This window comes from Toxorhynchites rutilus, chromosome 2 (genome assembly GCF_029784135.1).
Source record: "Toxorhynchites rutilus septentrionalis strain SRP chromosome 2, ASM2978413v1, whole genome shotgun sequence".
Lineage (NCBI taxonomy): Eukaryota > Metazoa > Arthropoda > Insecta > Diptera > Culicidae > Toxorhynchites > Toxorhynchites rutilus.
This window is the reverse complement of record NC_073745.1, coordinates 344,912,915-344,930,873: the sequence shown is the minus strand read 5'-3', so window position 1 is coordinate 344,930,873 and position 17,959 is coordinate 344,912,915. Positions and strand designations below refer to the sequence as shown.

General features: G+C 36.2%; 1 protein-coding gene across 6 annotated transcripts in view; it reads left to right on the top strand.

The window, feature by feature from the left end:
* Positions 1-6,177: 6,177 nt before the first annotated feature.
* The window catches only part of LOC129767492 (uncharacterized), an 88,321-nt gene continuing 76,539 nt past the window's right edge, over positions 6,178-17,959 (top strand). For 4 of the 6 annotated variants that reach the window (XM_055768464.1, XM_055768465.1, XM_055768466.1 and 1 more), the window contains exons 1-2: positions 6,178-6,750; positions 12,719-17,475. In XM_055768464.1, the coding sequence (XP_055624439.1) occupies positions 12,783-17,475 (4,693 nt within the window). In that variant the 5' untranslated portion in view covers positions 6,178-6,750; positions 12,719-12,782. The remainder of the gene's footprint in view (positions 6,751-12,718; positions 17,476-17,959) is intronic. The other 2 variants (XM_055768463.1, XM_055768462.1) reach the window with 2 other exon arrangements.

Genomic DNA, 17,959 nt, shown 5'->3' with positions numbered 1-17,959 from the left:
TGTCATGCCCGGAGGCGAGGGATAAGACTCTATGGCATAGCAGCAGAGATGCCAGATGCGACAACATGATTTCATATTGAATATTGATTTGATTTACTGTGAAGAGATCTAATTGACGAATTTACGTTGGATTTACAACCAGATGGCGCAGCGAGTAAAATGAGGATGTTTTGTTTTTTTGGTATGAAATTCGTTCAAATTGTATAGACAAATTAGAATTTATCTTCAAATCTCCCGGTTTCATGTATTCTTTCCACGCTTAAAAGGTTAGAAAATCATCATTTTACAATGTGCTATGTATATTACGAGGAATGGCTTGTTATAAGTATTGTAACTTTAATTTTTTTCAACTAAGTAAACGATGAATAGAGTGTTTTGTGCTAAAAATACTGCAAATCTTTCTCGTATCGACCCCTACATAATCAATGATATCAGCCAATTTGATAAGATATCGATTTCATCGCAATTATCCATAGTATTAATAACCGGTATGCATTATCAAACTTAAAATTTTAGAAGATTATTTATGAAAACTTTCTTACCATATACTGACGACATTCAATGGCTGAAATGAATCTAGATTGAAATAAAATGAATAATTACCACCGAATCTTGCTTTTCAGTGCGTAAAATAAACAAACACCCTCACTTTTGTGGTTCTGAGTTCTAATGTAGATGTCGCATGAGCTGATTCAGCTTTGCGTAAATTCGTCAATAGCGAATTCTTTTTAAAACTGAGTCAGTTCCAAACTGACTCTGTAAAAAAAAAACGTTTTCAGTTTCGAGAACGCGGCGGTTTGTTGGTGTGCGTTATATAGTCTAATAATAAGTATTAATAACCGGTATGCATTATCAAACTTAAAATTTTAGAAGATTATTTATGAAAACTTTCTTACCATATACTGACGACATTCAATGGCTGAAATGAATCTAGATTGAAATAAAATGAATAATTACCACCGAATCTTGCTTTTCAGTGCGTAAAATAAACAAACACCCTCACTTTTGTGGTTCTGAGTTCTAATGTAGATGTCGCATGAGCTGATTCAGCTTTGCGTAAATTCGTCAATGGCGAATTCTTTTTAAAACTGAGTCAGTTCCAAACTGACTCTGTAATAAAAAAAAACGTTTTCAGTTTCGAGAACGCGGCGGTTTGTTGGTGTGCGTTATATAGTCTAATAATAAGTATTAATAACCGGTATGCATTATCAAACTTAAAATTTTAGAAGATTATTTATGAAAACTTTCTTACCATATACTGACGACATTCAATGGCTGAAATGAATCTAGATTGAAATAAAATGAATAATTACCACCGAATCTTGCTTTTCAGTGCGTAAAATAAACAAACACCCTCACTTTTGTGGTTCTGAGTTCTAATGTAGATGTCGCATGAGCTGATTCAGCTTTGCGTAAATTCGTCAATGGCGAATTCTTTTTAAAACTGAGTCAGTTCCAAACTGACTCTGTAATAAAAAAAAAAAACGTTTTCAGTTTCGAGAACGCGGCGGTTTGTTGGTGTGCGTTATATAGTCTGATTTGTTTATATTTGCGATGAAAAATGTACAGTGTTGACGTCTGGTGGCGATATTAGTGCTTGGGAGGTAAATTTTTCTCTATCGGACAGAAGGGCCAAGTACAGTGTAAAAATATAAAAGTTTGAATTGAAAAATTTCTACTTCATATTGTATGATTACCTAACACATGTAGTCCTGACACTCACTTAACCATTTGTCAATGCATTTCCTGTTTGTTCCACAAATAATTACTATTATAATATAAAATCATCATCAGACACATTTTTTGTTCAATATGTTATTGCAAATTCGGAAAAACCCTCTTATTTCATCACATAAATTAAAAAAAAACGATACGTTAAAGTTAATTTTCATCCATAATTTTGATTTTCAAAGCATGTTTATTCCACCTGAAATTCCATCATTATTTTCGCCTCCCAATGAAAGCACTCGAAGCTTAATGCCATCTACGCGAATATACTCTTCAAAATCAGAATCCGAATTGGATCACGATTCCAATAATAAAAAAGCAAAAGCAGCAAGTTTTCCATTTTCATAGTCTTTATTCTTAGATTTTCCAAAACAATACTCGGAACTTGACAGTTCAGTATAACTGTATTGGCGAACCTGAGTACGAACCCGTGAAACTAACAGTTTTCGGGGAGACTAGGTTGAAACTGAGGGAATTAAAAAACGTTTTGACAGCAGTTAGTTTGGCACTAGGGTTAAAATAAACAAAAACGAATTCGCTATAATTTTGTGAACTGTTTAGAACATTTTAGAACAAAAAACTTTAAAATACGTGGAAATTCATAGAATTTTCTAAATTATATGAAAAATGTATAGAAGTTGTTTATGATGATTATGTGGCATTTTGTTATTGTAAGCTCGGAATCGAGTTAAGATTCGTTCACACTATGTGGGAAATCGTAAAATTTCCAGATATATGAATGTGAAAAATTCAAGAAGCTAAGTTTTCCTTCAAATTGAACTTAGTAAATTGTTAATTGTTATCATCAGTGTCACTTACAGTTTTATCAGCATCATCTCCTTTCTTCTCCTTTTGAGGCGTATTCAGGATGGACGACGAGCAGGAAAGTATATCGTCATCCGATATACTCTGCATATTTCCCTCTTCTATATCCATAATTTTGTTGTATTCAACCTGTTCACAAAATAGCCAAATCTATTAAATCACTTTAGCAGGAAACCAATAGCAATGACAAGCAGAGCAGTTGTTTACTATTATCTACACACCCACATACACCGTTGATATGTGCGAGATATGATAGTAGTACCAAAAGGCCTTTTGCGATTTATCGAGCAGATCCACTAACAATGGGCATAGAGCAAACGGTAGATGGTACCAGCCCCACCTCCCCCGTTTATTGCTCTATTGTATCACAACTTTTCGTGCAGTATCAACTTATGATCGTAAATTTAATCAATCACTCAACTGATCTTCACCTGCTTGCACAATTCCCGTGACCTGTAGCACTTTTTCTTCCTTTCCGAATATCACGCGCGAATAGTATATTTCAATTGACACGGTTATTCGGTTAGTTGAAGCGAGCTCATATAGTCACGTTGTTATCGACTCGCAGTGATGCTAGTGTTTGGGTTGTGAAATTCGGGTTATTTCTATTCCCAAAGCTAATAAAAAAGATAAAAAAAGTCCAAAATCGTTTAGGCCTATTAGTCTTTCATCATTTATGCTGAAATTAATGGAGAAACTAATTGATGACTATATCAAATCGCAATACTTGAAATCGACACCACTCAGTAAACTTCAATTTGCATACCAGCCAGGAAAATCAACAGTAACAGCACTTCATACACTAGTAACGAAAATTGAAAGAACACTTGAAGTCAAAGAGTTGCTACTAGCCGCGTTCTTAGATATTGAAGGAGCGTTTGACAATGCATCCCACAATTCAATGAGAAATGCAATGATACAGCGTAATTTCGATGAAACTGTTGTAGAATGGATATTTCAAATGCTACAAAAAAGAGAAATAACGTGTAATCAGGGAGGGGCCACAGTTACAATAAGAACTGTGAAAGGATGCCCACAAGGAGGGGTTCTTTCACCTCTGTTATGGTCATTGGTAGTAGATAACCTACTGGCACTCCTTAAAAGGATAGGATTTGAAATCATAGGCTTTGCAGATAATATTGTAATTGTAGTTCGTGGGAAATATGAGCATGTAATCAGAGACAGATTGCAATATGCTCTAAACTTAACTATAGCATGGTGTAAAGATGAGGGTTTATCTATAAATCCTCATAAAACTTCTGCTCAATTGGAACTCGCATTTAGATAAAATAATACATAAGGCTACAAATGCATTATGGATTAGTAAAAGAACATTCGGTAACAAACTTAGGTAAAATGATCTACTGGATCTACACTGCTATAGTGAGACCTAGAATAACATATGCGTCATTAGTTTGGTGGCCAAAAACAAAATCCAAGCATGCTCAGGAAAAGCTAGGAAAATTACAAAGGTTAGCTACAATTTCCATCACAGGAGCATTTCGTAATACGCCATCTAAACCACTAGATGCAATGTTAAATCTACTTCCCTTATATCTATTCGTTCAATTGGAGGCGGAAAAAACGCACTAAGGTTGAAAAGAACAAAACAGTTCTTTGATGGAGACCTTAGGGGTCATTTAAGTATTCTAAAGGAATTCAAACTTAATCCAATACTAACTCGGGAGGACTGGATGAACAGGCAATACAACTTTGAACGACTATTCAATGTGACTGAGCCAAGCCGCACTGAATGGGAGTCAGGGGGACCTGATATTCACCCAGGATCTATAATTTTCTATACTGATGGTTCCAGATTAAACGAAAGAGCCGGGACTGGAATAACCGGCCCTGGAGTGAACATATCAATTTCAATGAGCAAGTGGCCAACTGTGCAGGCAGAAGTGCAGGCAATTATTGAATGTGCAACAATTTGTCTAAGGCGCAATTATAGACATGCAAACATATGCATTTTTTCTGACAGTCAAGCTGCATTGAAAGCATTGAAGTCAGTTACCTGTACTTCTAAATTAGTTTGGGAGTGTATTCAATTTCTTCAAGAGGTAGCTAAAAAAAGTGCAGTGAACCTATTCTGGGTTCCAGGGCACTGTGGAGTTGAAGGTAATGAAAAAGCAGATTTGTTAGCTAGATGTGGATCATCGAAACCATTCCTAGGACCAGAACCATTTTGTGGGGCCCCTGAATGTACCCTCAAAATGGAATTAAAGAACTGGGAAAAATCAAAGATTAATGGCATTTGGACACATAGTACAGTAGCTCGACAGGCTAAATCATTTATATCACCAAGTGAAAAAGTAACTGAAAGACTTCTCAGCCTAACAAAACAAGACCTATGCACTTTCAGTGGCCTAGTGACAGGACATTGTCCAAGCAAATACCACCTAAAGAAACTAGGTAAATTAGAAGAAGATACCTGTCGTTTCTGTAACCTAGAAAGTGAAAGCTCGGAACATTTATTATGTAATTGCAAAGCACTTTTTCATAGAAGGCGCAATTTCTTTGATAAAGGTTTAATGTAACCTGCAGATGTTTGGATAGCTTCCCCCAATAAGGCAATAAAGTTCATTCGTGCTATAATACCTTTTTGGGATCATGCCTACAATCAGCAAGTGGAAATCACTCCAACTAATAGCGATACGACACCCTGATAAGGCTTACAACAAATAGGGGCCCGCCACAATAGATCAAATAACTGGTCGTAGTGGAAAATGTACCCAACAGGAAAAAAAACCTTCATCTTCCAAAGTCGTAGGAATTCCTCGAGTATACCCTGAGCTTTGCAGCTGATCTATAACTATTTGTGGGTTTTTATTAGAAGCAATGTAGCCCGTGTCATAATTACTTGAAAATAGCGCTCATTCAGAAATGATTGATATTTTTTGAAGGTTTATAGGGAAATTCGATACTCTCAATTTATGTAATGTCACAATGTCATGCCAAACGGAGTCGTAAGCTTTTTCGTAGGATCATCCCCGCCGATTGTCCTTGATCAAATATTTGCTCAACATTATATTAATATTTTCAATATATTACGAATGTTATCTTTTCCAGGGGCCTTTTGTACTTTCGTCTTCTTGATGATTAGTTTTAGTTCATTGGGTTGAATAACTGGGATTTCATTTGCAAAAACTAAGCTCCAAGCGATTAGGAGTACTGATTCCTATACAGCTATCGACGTGGCCAGATCACTGGGTTGTGTGTTACAATGAGTAGCAGCAAAGTTATTTGCAAGAAGATTTGGTTTTTCCGAACGAATTGCTATAAGGGTATTCACCCAAGTGTCCTAAAATACTAGACCAACATTGAATGTGACGGATGGTCGACCACCATATTTTGGAATGAATAAAAGTCAGTGACACAAAATGGGATTTATCTTAAATTGCTCTAACCCGTTATGTATATGCAACATTACTGTCATAACGTTAGGGAGGCTGGACAAACTGAACACCTCTAATCAGATTGCGCATTCCTAGCCCTAGCAATCTGTGTGTGCACCTGACAAATGTCACAAATAAAAAAATGTTTTGATTCTGCTTGCGCTCGTATTGGTGCGTTTGCCGTATAGCGCAACCAGCCAGCAGTAGTTTCGAGCAGAAGAGTACTGATAGTGCTCGTCGCGTTCGGCAAAAGAAGACGACGGCTGAGATACCAGAAAGAGAAGCAGCAGAAAGAGTGTATTAATGGAAACGCCGTTCTTTTAATGGCTGCCAGAAAAAAATCTGATTGAAATTGCTCTGAAAAAACTTTTTCAATCAATGTAAAATTATGTTTTGGATGTGGAAAACATCCTAAATAAGATACAAATGAAGTGCGCGTCCGATTGTGAGTGATTTTCAACATCCCAGTGACTTCCTTTGAGGTGAAAAATGGTTTGAATTAGATTTTTTCTGTTTCATTATTCACGGTCGATTGGAATCGTTGTTCTGTGAAAACTGCATTTCGGAAGAAAAAGGAGATTGACTTTGGGAAAATGATTTGTTGTGTGCCGAGATATGAATGATAGCTTCCATTCAGTGAAGAAAAATACATTCTGCAGCATTCCCGTGGATCGTAGCAAAATGGTGCCTACGGGAGAGACACTTTCGTTCTTGGTCTAATTGGGAGTTGGCTCAAATTTGAGGCCATAGCACTACAGCAGCAGCAGCATGTTCCCCGGGACACAAACAATCAGCCAGGGTAACTAACAAAAGCGCATTACACTTTATAAGATTGTGATACGATACTCATCTGTGCTCCAAAAGTACATGAGATCTGCAAACCAATATTTATTCTATGCTAGTTGAAATTTGAATGATTTTTGTTTTGTTTCATTGATAATTAATTTCGCGAATGGGTATTGGAGGATAGAATAAAAATGATGTATAAACTTGTAACTTATTCTGTCTGTATTTTGTCTAATTTTTTTTATATTGTCATTTAAAATTCATCGTTGAACAAACAAATGATGTTTTTTCAGTAATAATAATTTAAAACTGAAACTAAAAATTCATGTTTTTGTTTTTATAATTTGGTGATTTCTGTTTTCAATAATCATAACAATCCAGCAGTTCTCCCGGAAACAAAACAATACATTTATGAAAAGAAAACTATCAATTACATTAGATTCCGTCCCTTCGTTTGTATCAACTTTAAACCGGTAAACATATTTTGTATAAGTGGATTTTATATTTCATGGGAAAAGATAAATTTTTCGACTTCTTGCTGGTACCACTTAAATTTTTGGCAATATGTTCTTAAAAGTGGTCTTCAATCATACCGGTAAGCTTGACTATATTTTTTCTGGAGCGTTTGTTATGGTGATGGTCACAATAGAATGTGTGAACTGCAAACATAGAGGAGAGTAAACCAATGTTCCCCGTGTATTAACTTGCCCAGCGAACAAAATGTAGAGTGCAAACAAATGAAAAACACTGATATGGTAGCTTTCCGAAAATTATGTATGATTTTATTCCTCTCGTAACATAAACATAAACAAAACATAAAAATACAAGCGGCGGCCTTTCGCAAATAAACCTGTATTCCATTGGTTGCCCGGTTAGTTTGAAACATAGGAGACTATCCTTTACTTAGGTCCGACCGAGCTTTAGCGAGCGTCGGACGGCATAGGTTTGCCCGGTTAAGTTTTGTTTTGAAATATATCATTTATCATAATGAAAATTGCGCTCCGGTGGCGTTTATACCCCAAATCCCATATACGTAGCACTAGAAAATGACCAAATACTGCACACAACAAGGCAACAACAATACAAATAGTATTTGAATGCCAGTGCGAACAATAAAAATGCTATATATTGTATCTCGGCTCCGGTGACGCTAATACGAAAGTACCACAATTATTTTACTATCTATATATTATAAAAATCTCGTGTCACGATGTTCGTGGTCGAACTCCTTCGAAACGGCTCGACAAATTTTTGTGAAATTATGTGTAAAAAACTTGGTAGTCATGAAAATAGTTCATAAACTATATATCATACAGCTAGAGCACCGACTACTTTACATTTAATTCCGATTATTGACGAATTTCATGCCAACTCAACTGGCCATTGGCAGCACCATCTCAGATAGTAGTGAAACGTTGTGAGTGTAAACACATGGGTCATTTAAGCAACTTTGCATACTTGAAATATTCGAAAAGGAATTAGACTACTTTTTGGAAAAAACCAAAACTATGATACTATGATACCTACAAAACTCTTGTCAAATGATGAATTGTAGGGAATTGTTTAAATTTTCACGAAAAATACCAAAAATTTCTAGGAAAAAATTTCGCTGGAAAAAAAATAATTTGGAAAATTAAAATTCATTATTCTCAAAAACTTTTTTTTTTAAATTATCAAAAATATATACAAGAATAGCCCTTACCATTTCCAACAAGTCATCCATATATCGGAAGATGGGTAAAAGGATGGGTTCACAGGGTAAAAGTTTTTCTTACAACAACTTTTTATTGTTTTCTTTGAAAAACATACAACTAATCCTAATTTTGTTTAAAGTCAAGATAGCGATATAGTGTATTCGACAAAGTAATAGATCTTATTAAAATATGAACTTTTGTCCAAGACATCAACTTTCTATCTTTTATAGTTCTTGGAATATAAGTCATTTTTGTATGAAGACTACTGATAATAATTAAGTTTTGCTCATAACATTTTTGTGTGTAAATTCTCCCGTTTGACATGTTCTTGACATGTTCCTAAATAGAGAAAAGTTAGCAGAGCATGTAAATTGTGATAATTTATACATAAAAATGTAACAAATTGAACATTAATAGCATTTAAAAAAAATAAAAAAGTTGCTCGAAAAACTTGTTTTCATGTAAATGTGCCCATCTTCCGATGTATGGTTGTTGGAAATTCTAAGTGCTATTTATATCTATTTTTTTTAGAATTTAAAAAAATTTAAAATTTAAATTTAAAGAATTTTTTTTTGTTTTCGAGAAAAATAAATTTTGATTTTCAAAATATTTTTTTTCAATGATGTTTTTTTTCAAAAATTTGTTTGATAAATATTTTCTTACATTTAATTCTCTGACTAACTTTTTGTAGATCTCATAGTTTTTAAATCAAAATTTTTAGAAAAATAGATGAAAAAAAAACTCAAAATTAAAAAAAAAATCTATCAGACCTACAAAATTTTAGTCAAAGAATTGAATTTTGAAAAATTATTTGAGTTTTCATTAAAAATTATCAAAGATTTTTTTTTGCAAAAAAATTTCATTGAAAAAAAAATTATTTCAATCTACCGATATTCATGTATACTTATTCCTACCACAGCGGGTCAAATGATTCTTCTTTGAAATTTTACTATGTAAATATCAATATATATTATTTCGCACAATTTGATAAGGAGTAAATATTGAAGAATACACTGATGATTTTTTTTCAAGAAAAGCAGTAAAGACAAATGACGATGAGGTAATGTTACTTGTATAGCAATTTTGGAGAAAAAAATCAAAAGGGGTCATTTGACCCCACCGTGGTAGGTTTAGTGTTAAAAATAAAATTTCTTTTTTCTTGAAAACATGTTTTTAAAATTGTGAAAGAAATAGATATAAATAGCCCTTCGAATTTCCAACAAGTTTTCCATACATCGGACGATGGGCACATTTACATAGAAAAAGTTTTTCGAACAACAACTTTTTCATGTTTTTTCTTTAAAAAAATGCTATTAATGTTCAATTCGTTACATTTTTATGTATAAATTATCGCATTTTACATGCTCTGCTAACTTTTCTCTATTTAGAAACATGTCAAGAACATGTCAAACGTGAGAATTTACATACAAAAATGTTACGAGCAAAACATTATTATTTTCCGGAGTTTTTATACAAAAATGACTTATATTCCGAAAACTATAAAAGATAGAAAGTTGATGTCTTCGACAAAAGTTTATATTTTAATAAGATCTATAACTTTGTCGCTATCTTGATTTTAAATAAAATTAGGATCAAAGAAAACATGAAAAAGTTGTTATTAGAAAAACTTTTTCCCTGTCACTTTTACACGGAATTTTTTTTTCTAATAACAACTTTTTCGTGTTTTCTTTGATCCTAATTTTATTTAAAATCAAGATAGCGACAAAGTAATAGATCTTATTAAAATATAAACTTTTGTCGAAGACATCAACTTTCTATCTTTTTCATCTTCCGATATATGGACGACTTGTTGGAAATGGTAAGTGCTATTTATATATATATATATATTTTTGGGAATTTAAAAAAAATACGTTTTTGAGAAAAATGAATTTTAATTTTTAAAATAACTTTTTTTCAACGAATTTTTTTTCCAAAAAATTTTTGGCATTTTTTTTTGTGAAAATTTTAACAATTTCCTACATTTTATTTTTTGCAAGAATTTGTCAGATATCATAGTTTTTAAGTTATAATATTTAGTAAAAAATTAAGAAAAAAATTGGCTTTTTTCAAAAAGTAGTCTAATTCTTTTTCGAACATTTCAAGAATGCAAAATTGCTTAAATTACCCATGTCTTTATATCCACAACGTTTCACTACTATCTGAGATGGTGCTGTCAACTCCTAAGACGAGTTGACATGAAATTCGTCTATTGTGGTTCTATGCAGAACTTTTTTTTTATCTTTGATTTTTTTTCTTAAATTTGGCTTCAAAAATAAAAATAACCCGACATTTTTACCACGATCCCCTATTTTTAACGCGATTTCAGTATTTATGTATGAAAAATATCCGAATAATTTAATCGTCGTTTGTTTTTCAAACAGAACGAATTTATAGACGTTGTTAAATGGCAGATGGCGCTATATACGCTTCATTTTATCTTCAATTCACCTAAAGCCAGGTGCATCGCTGGCGAGCTGGAAGCCTTTTTGAATGAGTACAATGGATTATTAAAAATTCTTCAAATCACACTTGCTCGGAACAACGAGATCTTACCACAATTACTTCCTTCATTATGAACGTCAATTCTCATGTTGAATTAATACTTATGAACATGCGGTTAGAGGAGACGCAACAAACAAGACAGTGGCGAAAAATCGCTGGATTTTTATGTGTATTGTATGACGACTCGTCGTGGTCAGGACAGCGTCATTCTTCGATGTCGTGGGCTGTCGAAACAATTCATTATTGACGTTCACTCAAAGGTAGAGAACGAACGGCTGCGATTCCTACGAAGCATTCATTCTCTTATGAGAAACTATCATGAGCAACACCGACACAGCCTTTGCTATTACCAGGCCAAAATGCAATGCATTTCCATGCCATTGCAGCACGTGAGTTCAAACAAAAAATGATGTCTTTAATGAACATTATTACAACAATACACGTATTCGATCTCACACGTTGTAGGATTTATTTGGCTGAAAGGCAAAAGCGAGGATTGCCTCATACACCCATTTTTATTTTGATTAGTTGATAAAATACGCCGAGAGGAAATCGATAATGTAATTTCATCGGGAACTCCAGATCCGTCCAGCCGAGTTGTACAAATGTAGCAATTTTTCCACACAATTCGTAATAAACGACATTGAGAACACGCAGTCAATTTCTTTGAAGCGAAAATGATAATAGATTTTCGGGTGGAACAAACACGTTCTGCCGTATCAAATATATGTTCTATGTAACAGAGTAACACTGCATTCCATTCCTCAGTATGTGATAGATCCCATTCCCACATACTCGTGTGATCTTTTAAAAAGAATGCTTGATTGCACTGATATTTCTGAATTGCTACGCAACGATATAGCGCTGCAACATTTTTCTTCTTATTGGAACACGATAGAAGAGGATAGAAAAGAGTCACGAGCGTTTGGCGTTTGTTTATTGAATGACAATGCGCACTGACATTAACATCAAACACACTTTCGTTCAAATCGTTTCATTCGTTCTATATTATTAATCACATTCGATTAATTTTATAGATCGTCAAAACATTCAAAAACGCTTACGATACATTAGTGAATATGAATTAGTGAATTATTTAACAACCAAAATATTCACCAGAAATAATTTATATGGCAGAACAACGTTTGCCGGGTCAGCTAGTAATAAATATGAATATAGATAAAATAAATTATTTCATTATAACTTCATTTCATATTATCCCAAACTGAACCGGAAAACCAGGATGCAGCCTGCAAATTTTATCTCTCGAGCCGAGTTTCACTTCAATTGTATTGCTACATCAGTTGGCACTTATATATTAAATATGCAAACACTTATCATCATCATCATGAGGGCAGTGAGCAACATAATGCGCTGTCAGTTGTGTTTTATGGTTTTGAACTCAAATTTCCTCCCCACCTGAGAGGTCACATATGTGTATTTTGTGCCGCAAGCATATTTCACAAACGAATCTCAGCTATACATATTTGCTGTATTATTTGCACTCACAGTTGAACAGTCGAATGCATCCTTTCAGTCATCCCGTTATCCTTTTTGTCGATAACTGGTTTGCTCACTCCCTGGGAGCAGCAGTGGCAGCAATTTGGGAATGCGCATGGATGGAATATTTCACATATGTAGATGTAAATTTTGCAGTAAAACATTGTTTGTACATAAGTGGCAGGGGTAAAACTTATCTATATTAATTCATTAATTATAAAATAACAAAAGTTGAATTTAAAATTGAAGCTTCTTGGGATGTTCTAATTTTTATTTCCTTTTCAGATATCTGTGATATTTTGATAATGTGTGTTCCGAAAAAGTAATTGTTTGTGCAACAAACTTCATAATGGAAAACTCCAATGCCAATCATCCTCCGTCTCAGGGCGGAGAGATGAAACAGGATGGCAGCACAACGGGAGCTCCAATTGTACCAAGCGCGGATATTCATACTGCTCCAACGGCCCCAACGGGAGATCAATTGTCAACATCTAGTTATCAACATTACGGTTATGGAGGTCCGCCCTCAATGATGGATCATCATGGCAAAGATCCGTACTATCATGCTGCCGCAGCAGCCGTTGCATCTCGTCATTATGATCCATATTCCATGCATTCTCAGTATAATCCGTATCAACATTCTTCGTATCATCAGGCACCATATGGAGGGCATTCCTACCACCATCATCAAAACCTAACCAGTTATCCTCAAACAGGAAGTAGTCATCAATCGATGATGCCTACAGGTGGCCCTCCATCCGCTGCCTATCCAGGGTACCCCAGTCAGGGTCAAAGTACACTATCATCATCCGGTCAACAAACATCCGGGCCGCCAATAGCAAGCCTCGAAAAATCACCAGATAAATTGAAAACAAGCGGAAACAAATCTCCACCATCAGCCACAGCGCTTCCGCCAGTTCGCGACGACAAGAATATGCTAATTGGACCAATTTCGGGGGGAGTGGATACCACTGATAGTGCATCTGGGATTCCTCCTAAGCGTAAAATTGAAATATTGGATAATGTGTTAATTAAAAAATCAAAGCAAGTATTGGAGGCGGAGATCCAAGAGAAAAAATCTCCCTCAACAGAAACGAGCACATCAAACAGTTGCGGAGACACCTCCAAATCTTCCTTTCAAATCTCTAACCTGATCGATGAAAAACCGAATCCTCCAGAATCACCCTTACCAGTTCCCGCGTCAAGTACACAAGGGTCAACACCTCCAGTTGAACAGCAAATTCCACCACATGAAGGTAATTCGTCGAAAGAGTCAAAGAAGAATGATCCTGTTGAATCTGATTCTCTGGTCTTCCAACCTCCGGCTAAACCTGAGGAAACCGAACAACCCAGCGCTACCCAGCAAATGGATTTCGACATTTCTGAGAAATTGAAGGAAATGGGCGAAATCAGCGTTAAACCTGTTTCTAAGAACGATGCAAATGCTAGCAAAGCTAAAGAATTGGAATGTACCGAAGAAATTTCACTGGAGATAACCAAAAAAGATGCCGCCATGCGGAAGGTTACAAACCTGAGAAAGAATATCAAGGAAGTTATGGACGATAATCAGTTAGATGCTTCAACTTTGGCTGCCCAACGGCAAGAGTTAGAGCGCTTGGCTCGCGTTCAGGAACAGCAACGAATTATTCGTGAAGTTCAGAGGCAATTGGCTCTTGAACGGCAAACCAATAAGACCGAACAGAAAGTGATGCAATTCTTGCAAGGACATACATCTATCCTGAAGACTCAGCAACCGGGAACATCGACTCCGGTGAAGGTCGGCTATGTGAAGAATCCGTTCGAGACACGTGGCCGACCACCGAAAGCTCGTCCTATTCAGGGCAATCTGACACCGTCGGTGAGCATTGCTCCCGTCAAGACATCAAGTTCCTCACATGCGGGCCAAATTCAACCGATTTCAGTGCGGTCATTCGAAGATATGGTAGATAGTGAGGATGAACTTGACGACGAGGACGAGGATGAAGATGACAGTGAGGCGGAAATCATTCCTACTCAGGAGAAGAAAGAAATTGTGACGATCGACAGCTCATCGGACGATGATTGTATAGTACTATCAGATGACGATGAAGAACCAGAGGACGATTCAGATGATGATCCACAAAACAGTGGTTTGCATGTAAACGATACATACAACGTTCCCGATGACCAGGGACGGGTGGTTATAAACGTTGGTCACGCTGAGAGTGAGCAGGATATATTCCTTGCGCCGCAAATTGCCCGTATCATCAAGCCTCATCAAATTGGCGGAGTTAGATTTTTGTTCGATAATATTATTGAATCTATTGAACGGTATGATACTTCCACCGGATTTGGTTGCATTTTGGCTCATTCGATGGGCCTTGGAAAAACTTTACAGCTGGTTTGTTTCTGTGATATATTTTTAAGACATACCAGTTCGAAGACGGTGCTAATAATTATGCCTATCAATACATTGCAGAACTGGCTAAATGAATTTAACACATGGCTTCCGGAAGATGCGGAGAATAGCTCATTGAAAAACCATGGCGATGTTCGGCCGAGGTGTTTTAAAATATTTATTCTTAACGATAGTCACAAAACGCTCAAGTCGAGAACGAAAGTTGTGCTCGAATGGGCCAAGAACGGTGGTGTCTTGTTGATTGGCTACGAGATGTATCGATTGCTCAGCCAGAAAAAGATGACTAAGAAGAAAAAGAAGAAGAAAAAAGGTGAGCAGATAGTGTTGGAAGATGAAAAAGAATCCATAGAAGAGCAGAAGACCATGTTCGACGAGATTCATGAGGCGTTGGTGAAACCTGGACCGGATTTGGTTGTTTGTGACGAAGGACACCGAATAAAGAATTCTCATGCGAGTATTTCTGTAGCACTCAAACAAATCAAATCGAAACGAAGGGTAGTGTTGACGGGATATCCACTACAGAACAATTTGCTCGAATACTGGTGTATGGTTGATTTTGTTCGTCCAAATTATCTTGGTACTAAGACTGAATTTAGTAACATGTTTGAGAGGCCTATTCAGAACGGCCAGTGTATCGATTCTACGCCACAAGATATAAAACTGATGCGTTATCGAGCACATGTGTTGCATTCTTTATTGCTTGGTTTTGTACAGAGGAGATCTCATTCAGTACTGCAAATATCGCTTCCACAGAAAGAAGAGTATGTTCTATTGATACGTATGACAGAGTTCCAACGTAAACTTTACACAATATTTATGAACGAGGTTGTACGAACAAAGGCCGTTCCTAATCCATTGAAGGCATTTGCTGTTTGCTGTAAGATATGGAATCATCCAGACGTGTTGTATAACTTCCTGAAACAGAGTGAACGCGATTTGGATTTGGAAATTGAAGAAGTTGAACCACCGCCAGTTTTGAAACCAGAAACCTTACCAGTTCCACCCCCGGTGGTAATAGCGCCCCCACCAACAGAGGAGAAAAAGGAAGAAAAAGAAAAGAAAAAGCCCGGCAAGAAACCAGCACCCCCGAAACCGCCAAAACCTCTGGCTTTGAAGAAGGATGGAACTCCTCGAAAACCAAGAACCACTAAGAAGCAGCAAGCTATGAAAAAGCAAGTTGTGGGGAAAGACGGTAAACTTGTTCCTGCTGCAACGGTTAGTCCTAGTACACTCAACAAAGATTCAGCATCAGTAGAAGGTGCTACAGAACCACAAGCTCCCATAAAAGTCGAAGCTGGTGCTAACGCTACCAAACAAGAGTATCCCGGATATCAACAACAGCAACCACCCCAACAGCAAGGTACGTTCCCTGAATACCAAGGACAGGGTTATCAACAGCAAGCACCAACTGGTCCAACCGCTCCTTATAGCTATAACCAGATGAATCAAGATCCAAGCAGTTACAACAATTATGGAACTCAATATGGATCGAGTGATCCCTACAATAGCTATGGTAATAATTATTATGGGCGGAATGACTACAACTATAACCAGGGTTATGGATACGGTTATGATCAAAACTATCAAAACAATTACAATGCTGCGAATACCTATCAAAATTCCAATTATTGGGGAAACAACTATTATCAACAACAGCCATCCCAAAATAACAACTATAACAATAACTACTATGGCAATGGTACGAATGAATACGGTTATCCCGATCAACAACAACAACAACAACAACAACAACAACAGCAACAACACAATCAAACTCAACAGATGCAGCAACAAGACTATCATCAACAGTACGGGACTATTCCCCAGCATGAGCAGAAATGGGATCCCCATCAAACTGTGCCAGTTAATCTGCCGTCTCAAACGATTGATCCGATGTACCCGGCGCAACCGACAGATCCTGCTGTTACCCAACAGCAGGCGAATGCCCAATACGCTGATCAACCATCGTTGGAGGATCTGAAGGAACCCACAAAATCGGAGGAGATAAAGGAGGAGAAGCCTGCGGAGATTGTCGATATGGACACTAAAATTATCAGCAAGGTAGAAGATATCAAGGAGGAAATCAAGACCGAAATTAAAGTGGAAGTTAAAACCGAGTCAAGCGATGGTCAGGGGATGAATATCAAAATGGAAACCATGGAAACTAAAGTGGAGGAAAAATTGGAGAAAACAATTAAAGAAGAATTGGAAGAAGAGGAAGAGAAGAAACATATAGATGATAAATCGATAAAAAAGGAAGAGAACGATGCTGAAAGTGGATCTCCAAGTATCAAAGAAGAGGTAGATGAAAATAAATTGAAAGATGAACTGCTAAAAATTGAGGATGAGTTTAAAGCTAAAGAAACTTCGAAAGACGGTGGTAAAGAGACTAAGGTCAAAGACAAGGACGAGATTCCTTACGAATGGGCCTTTGAGCTAATGAAAGGTTACATACCCGACCTAATGGAGAGCTCTCCAAAGATGGAAATATTTTTCTACATTCTGGAAGAGAGTATCAAGCTTGGTGATCGGATGCTGGTATTCAGTCAGAGTTTGCTAACGCTCAATCTTATTGAGAGATTTCTACAGAAAAACAGAATTCCAGGATCGGAGAATCACTGGGCCAAGAATACGAACTATTACCGTAAGTATTTCAACTATTCGCATATTTTCAATGTCACTGTATTGTCTTACACTGCGTTTCACAACTATATTGCCCATGTTTGCATACGAGACGTAATCACCAACACCATAAGTGTTGAGAAAACACATTTTTGTTTTTTTTTCTTGCCTACAAGTTCAACCATGCAAATTTCCAATGAAATAATCTGTCCAGTTGAAGGATATTATCGGCAAAAAGGATATTTTGCGGAATAAAACAAATTTTTTCCATTTGGAAAACGCTTACGTCTATTTATGCGGAAAATCAATCGTTTAAATGAACATTTGTTCGCAAAGCTAGACGGAATCACCATGTTGCTCTGTCTGTAGCGTTAGTATTTATATTTCCGATCATAGTCAAAACGTCTCCGTCGGTAGGTTCATTTGTTATCGGATAAAATTAAAAAGGTTTGGAAGAAATTCAGTGAAATGAAAAGTGTATGATAGTAGGGTAGATAGGGGCAATA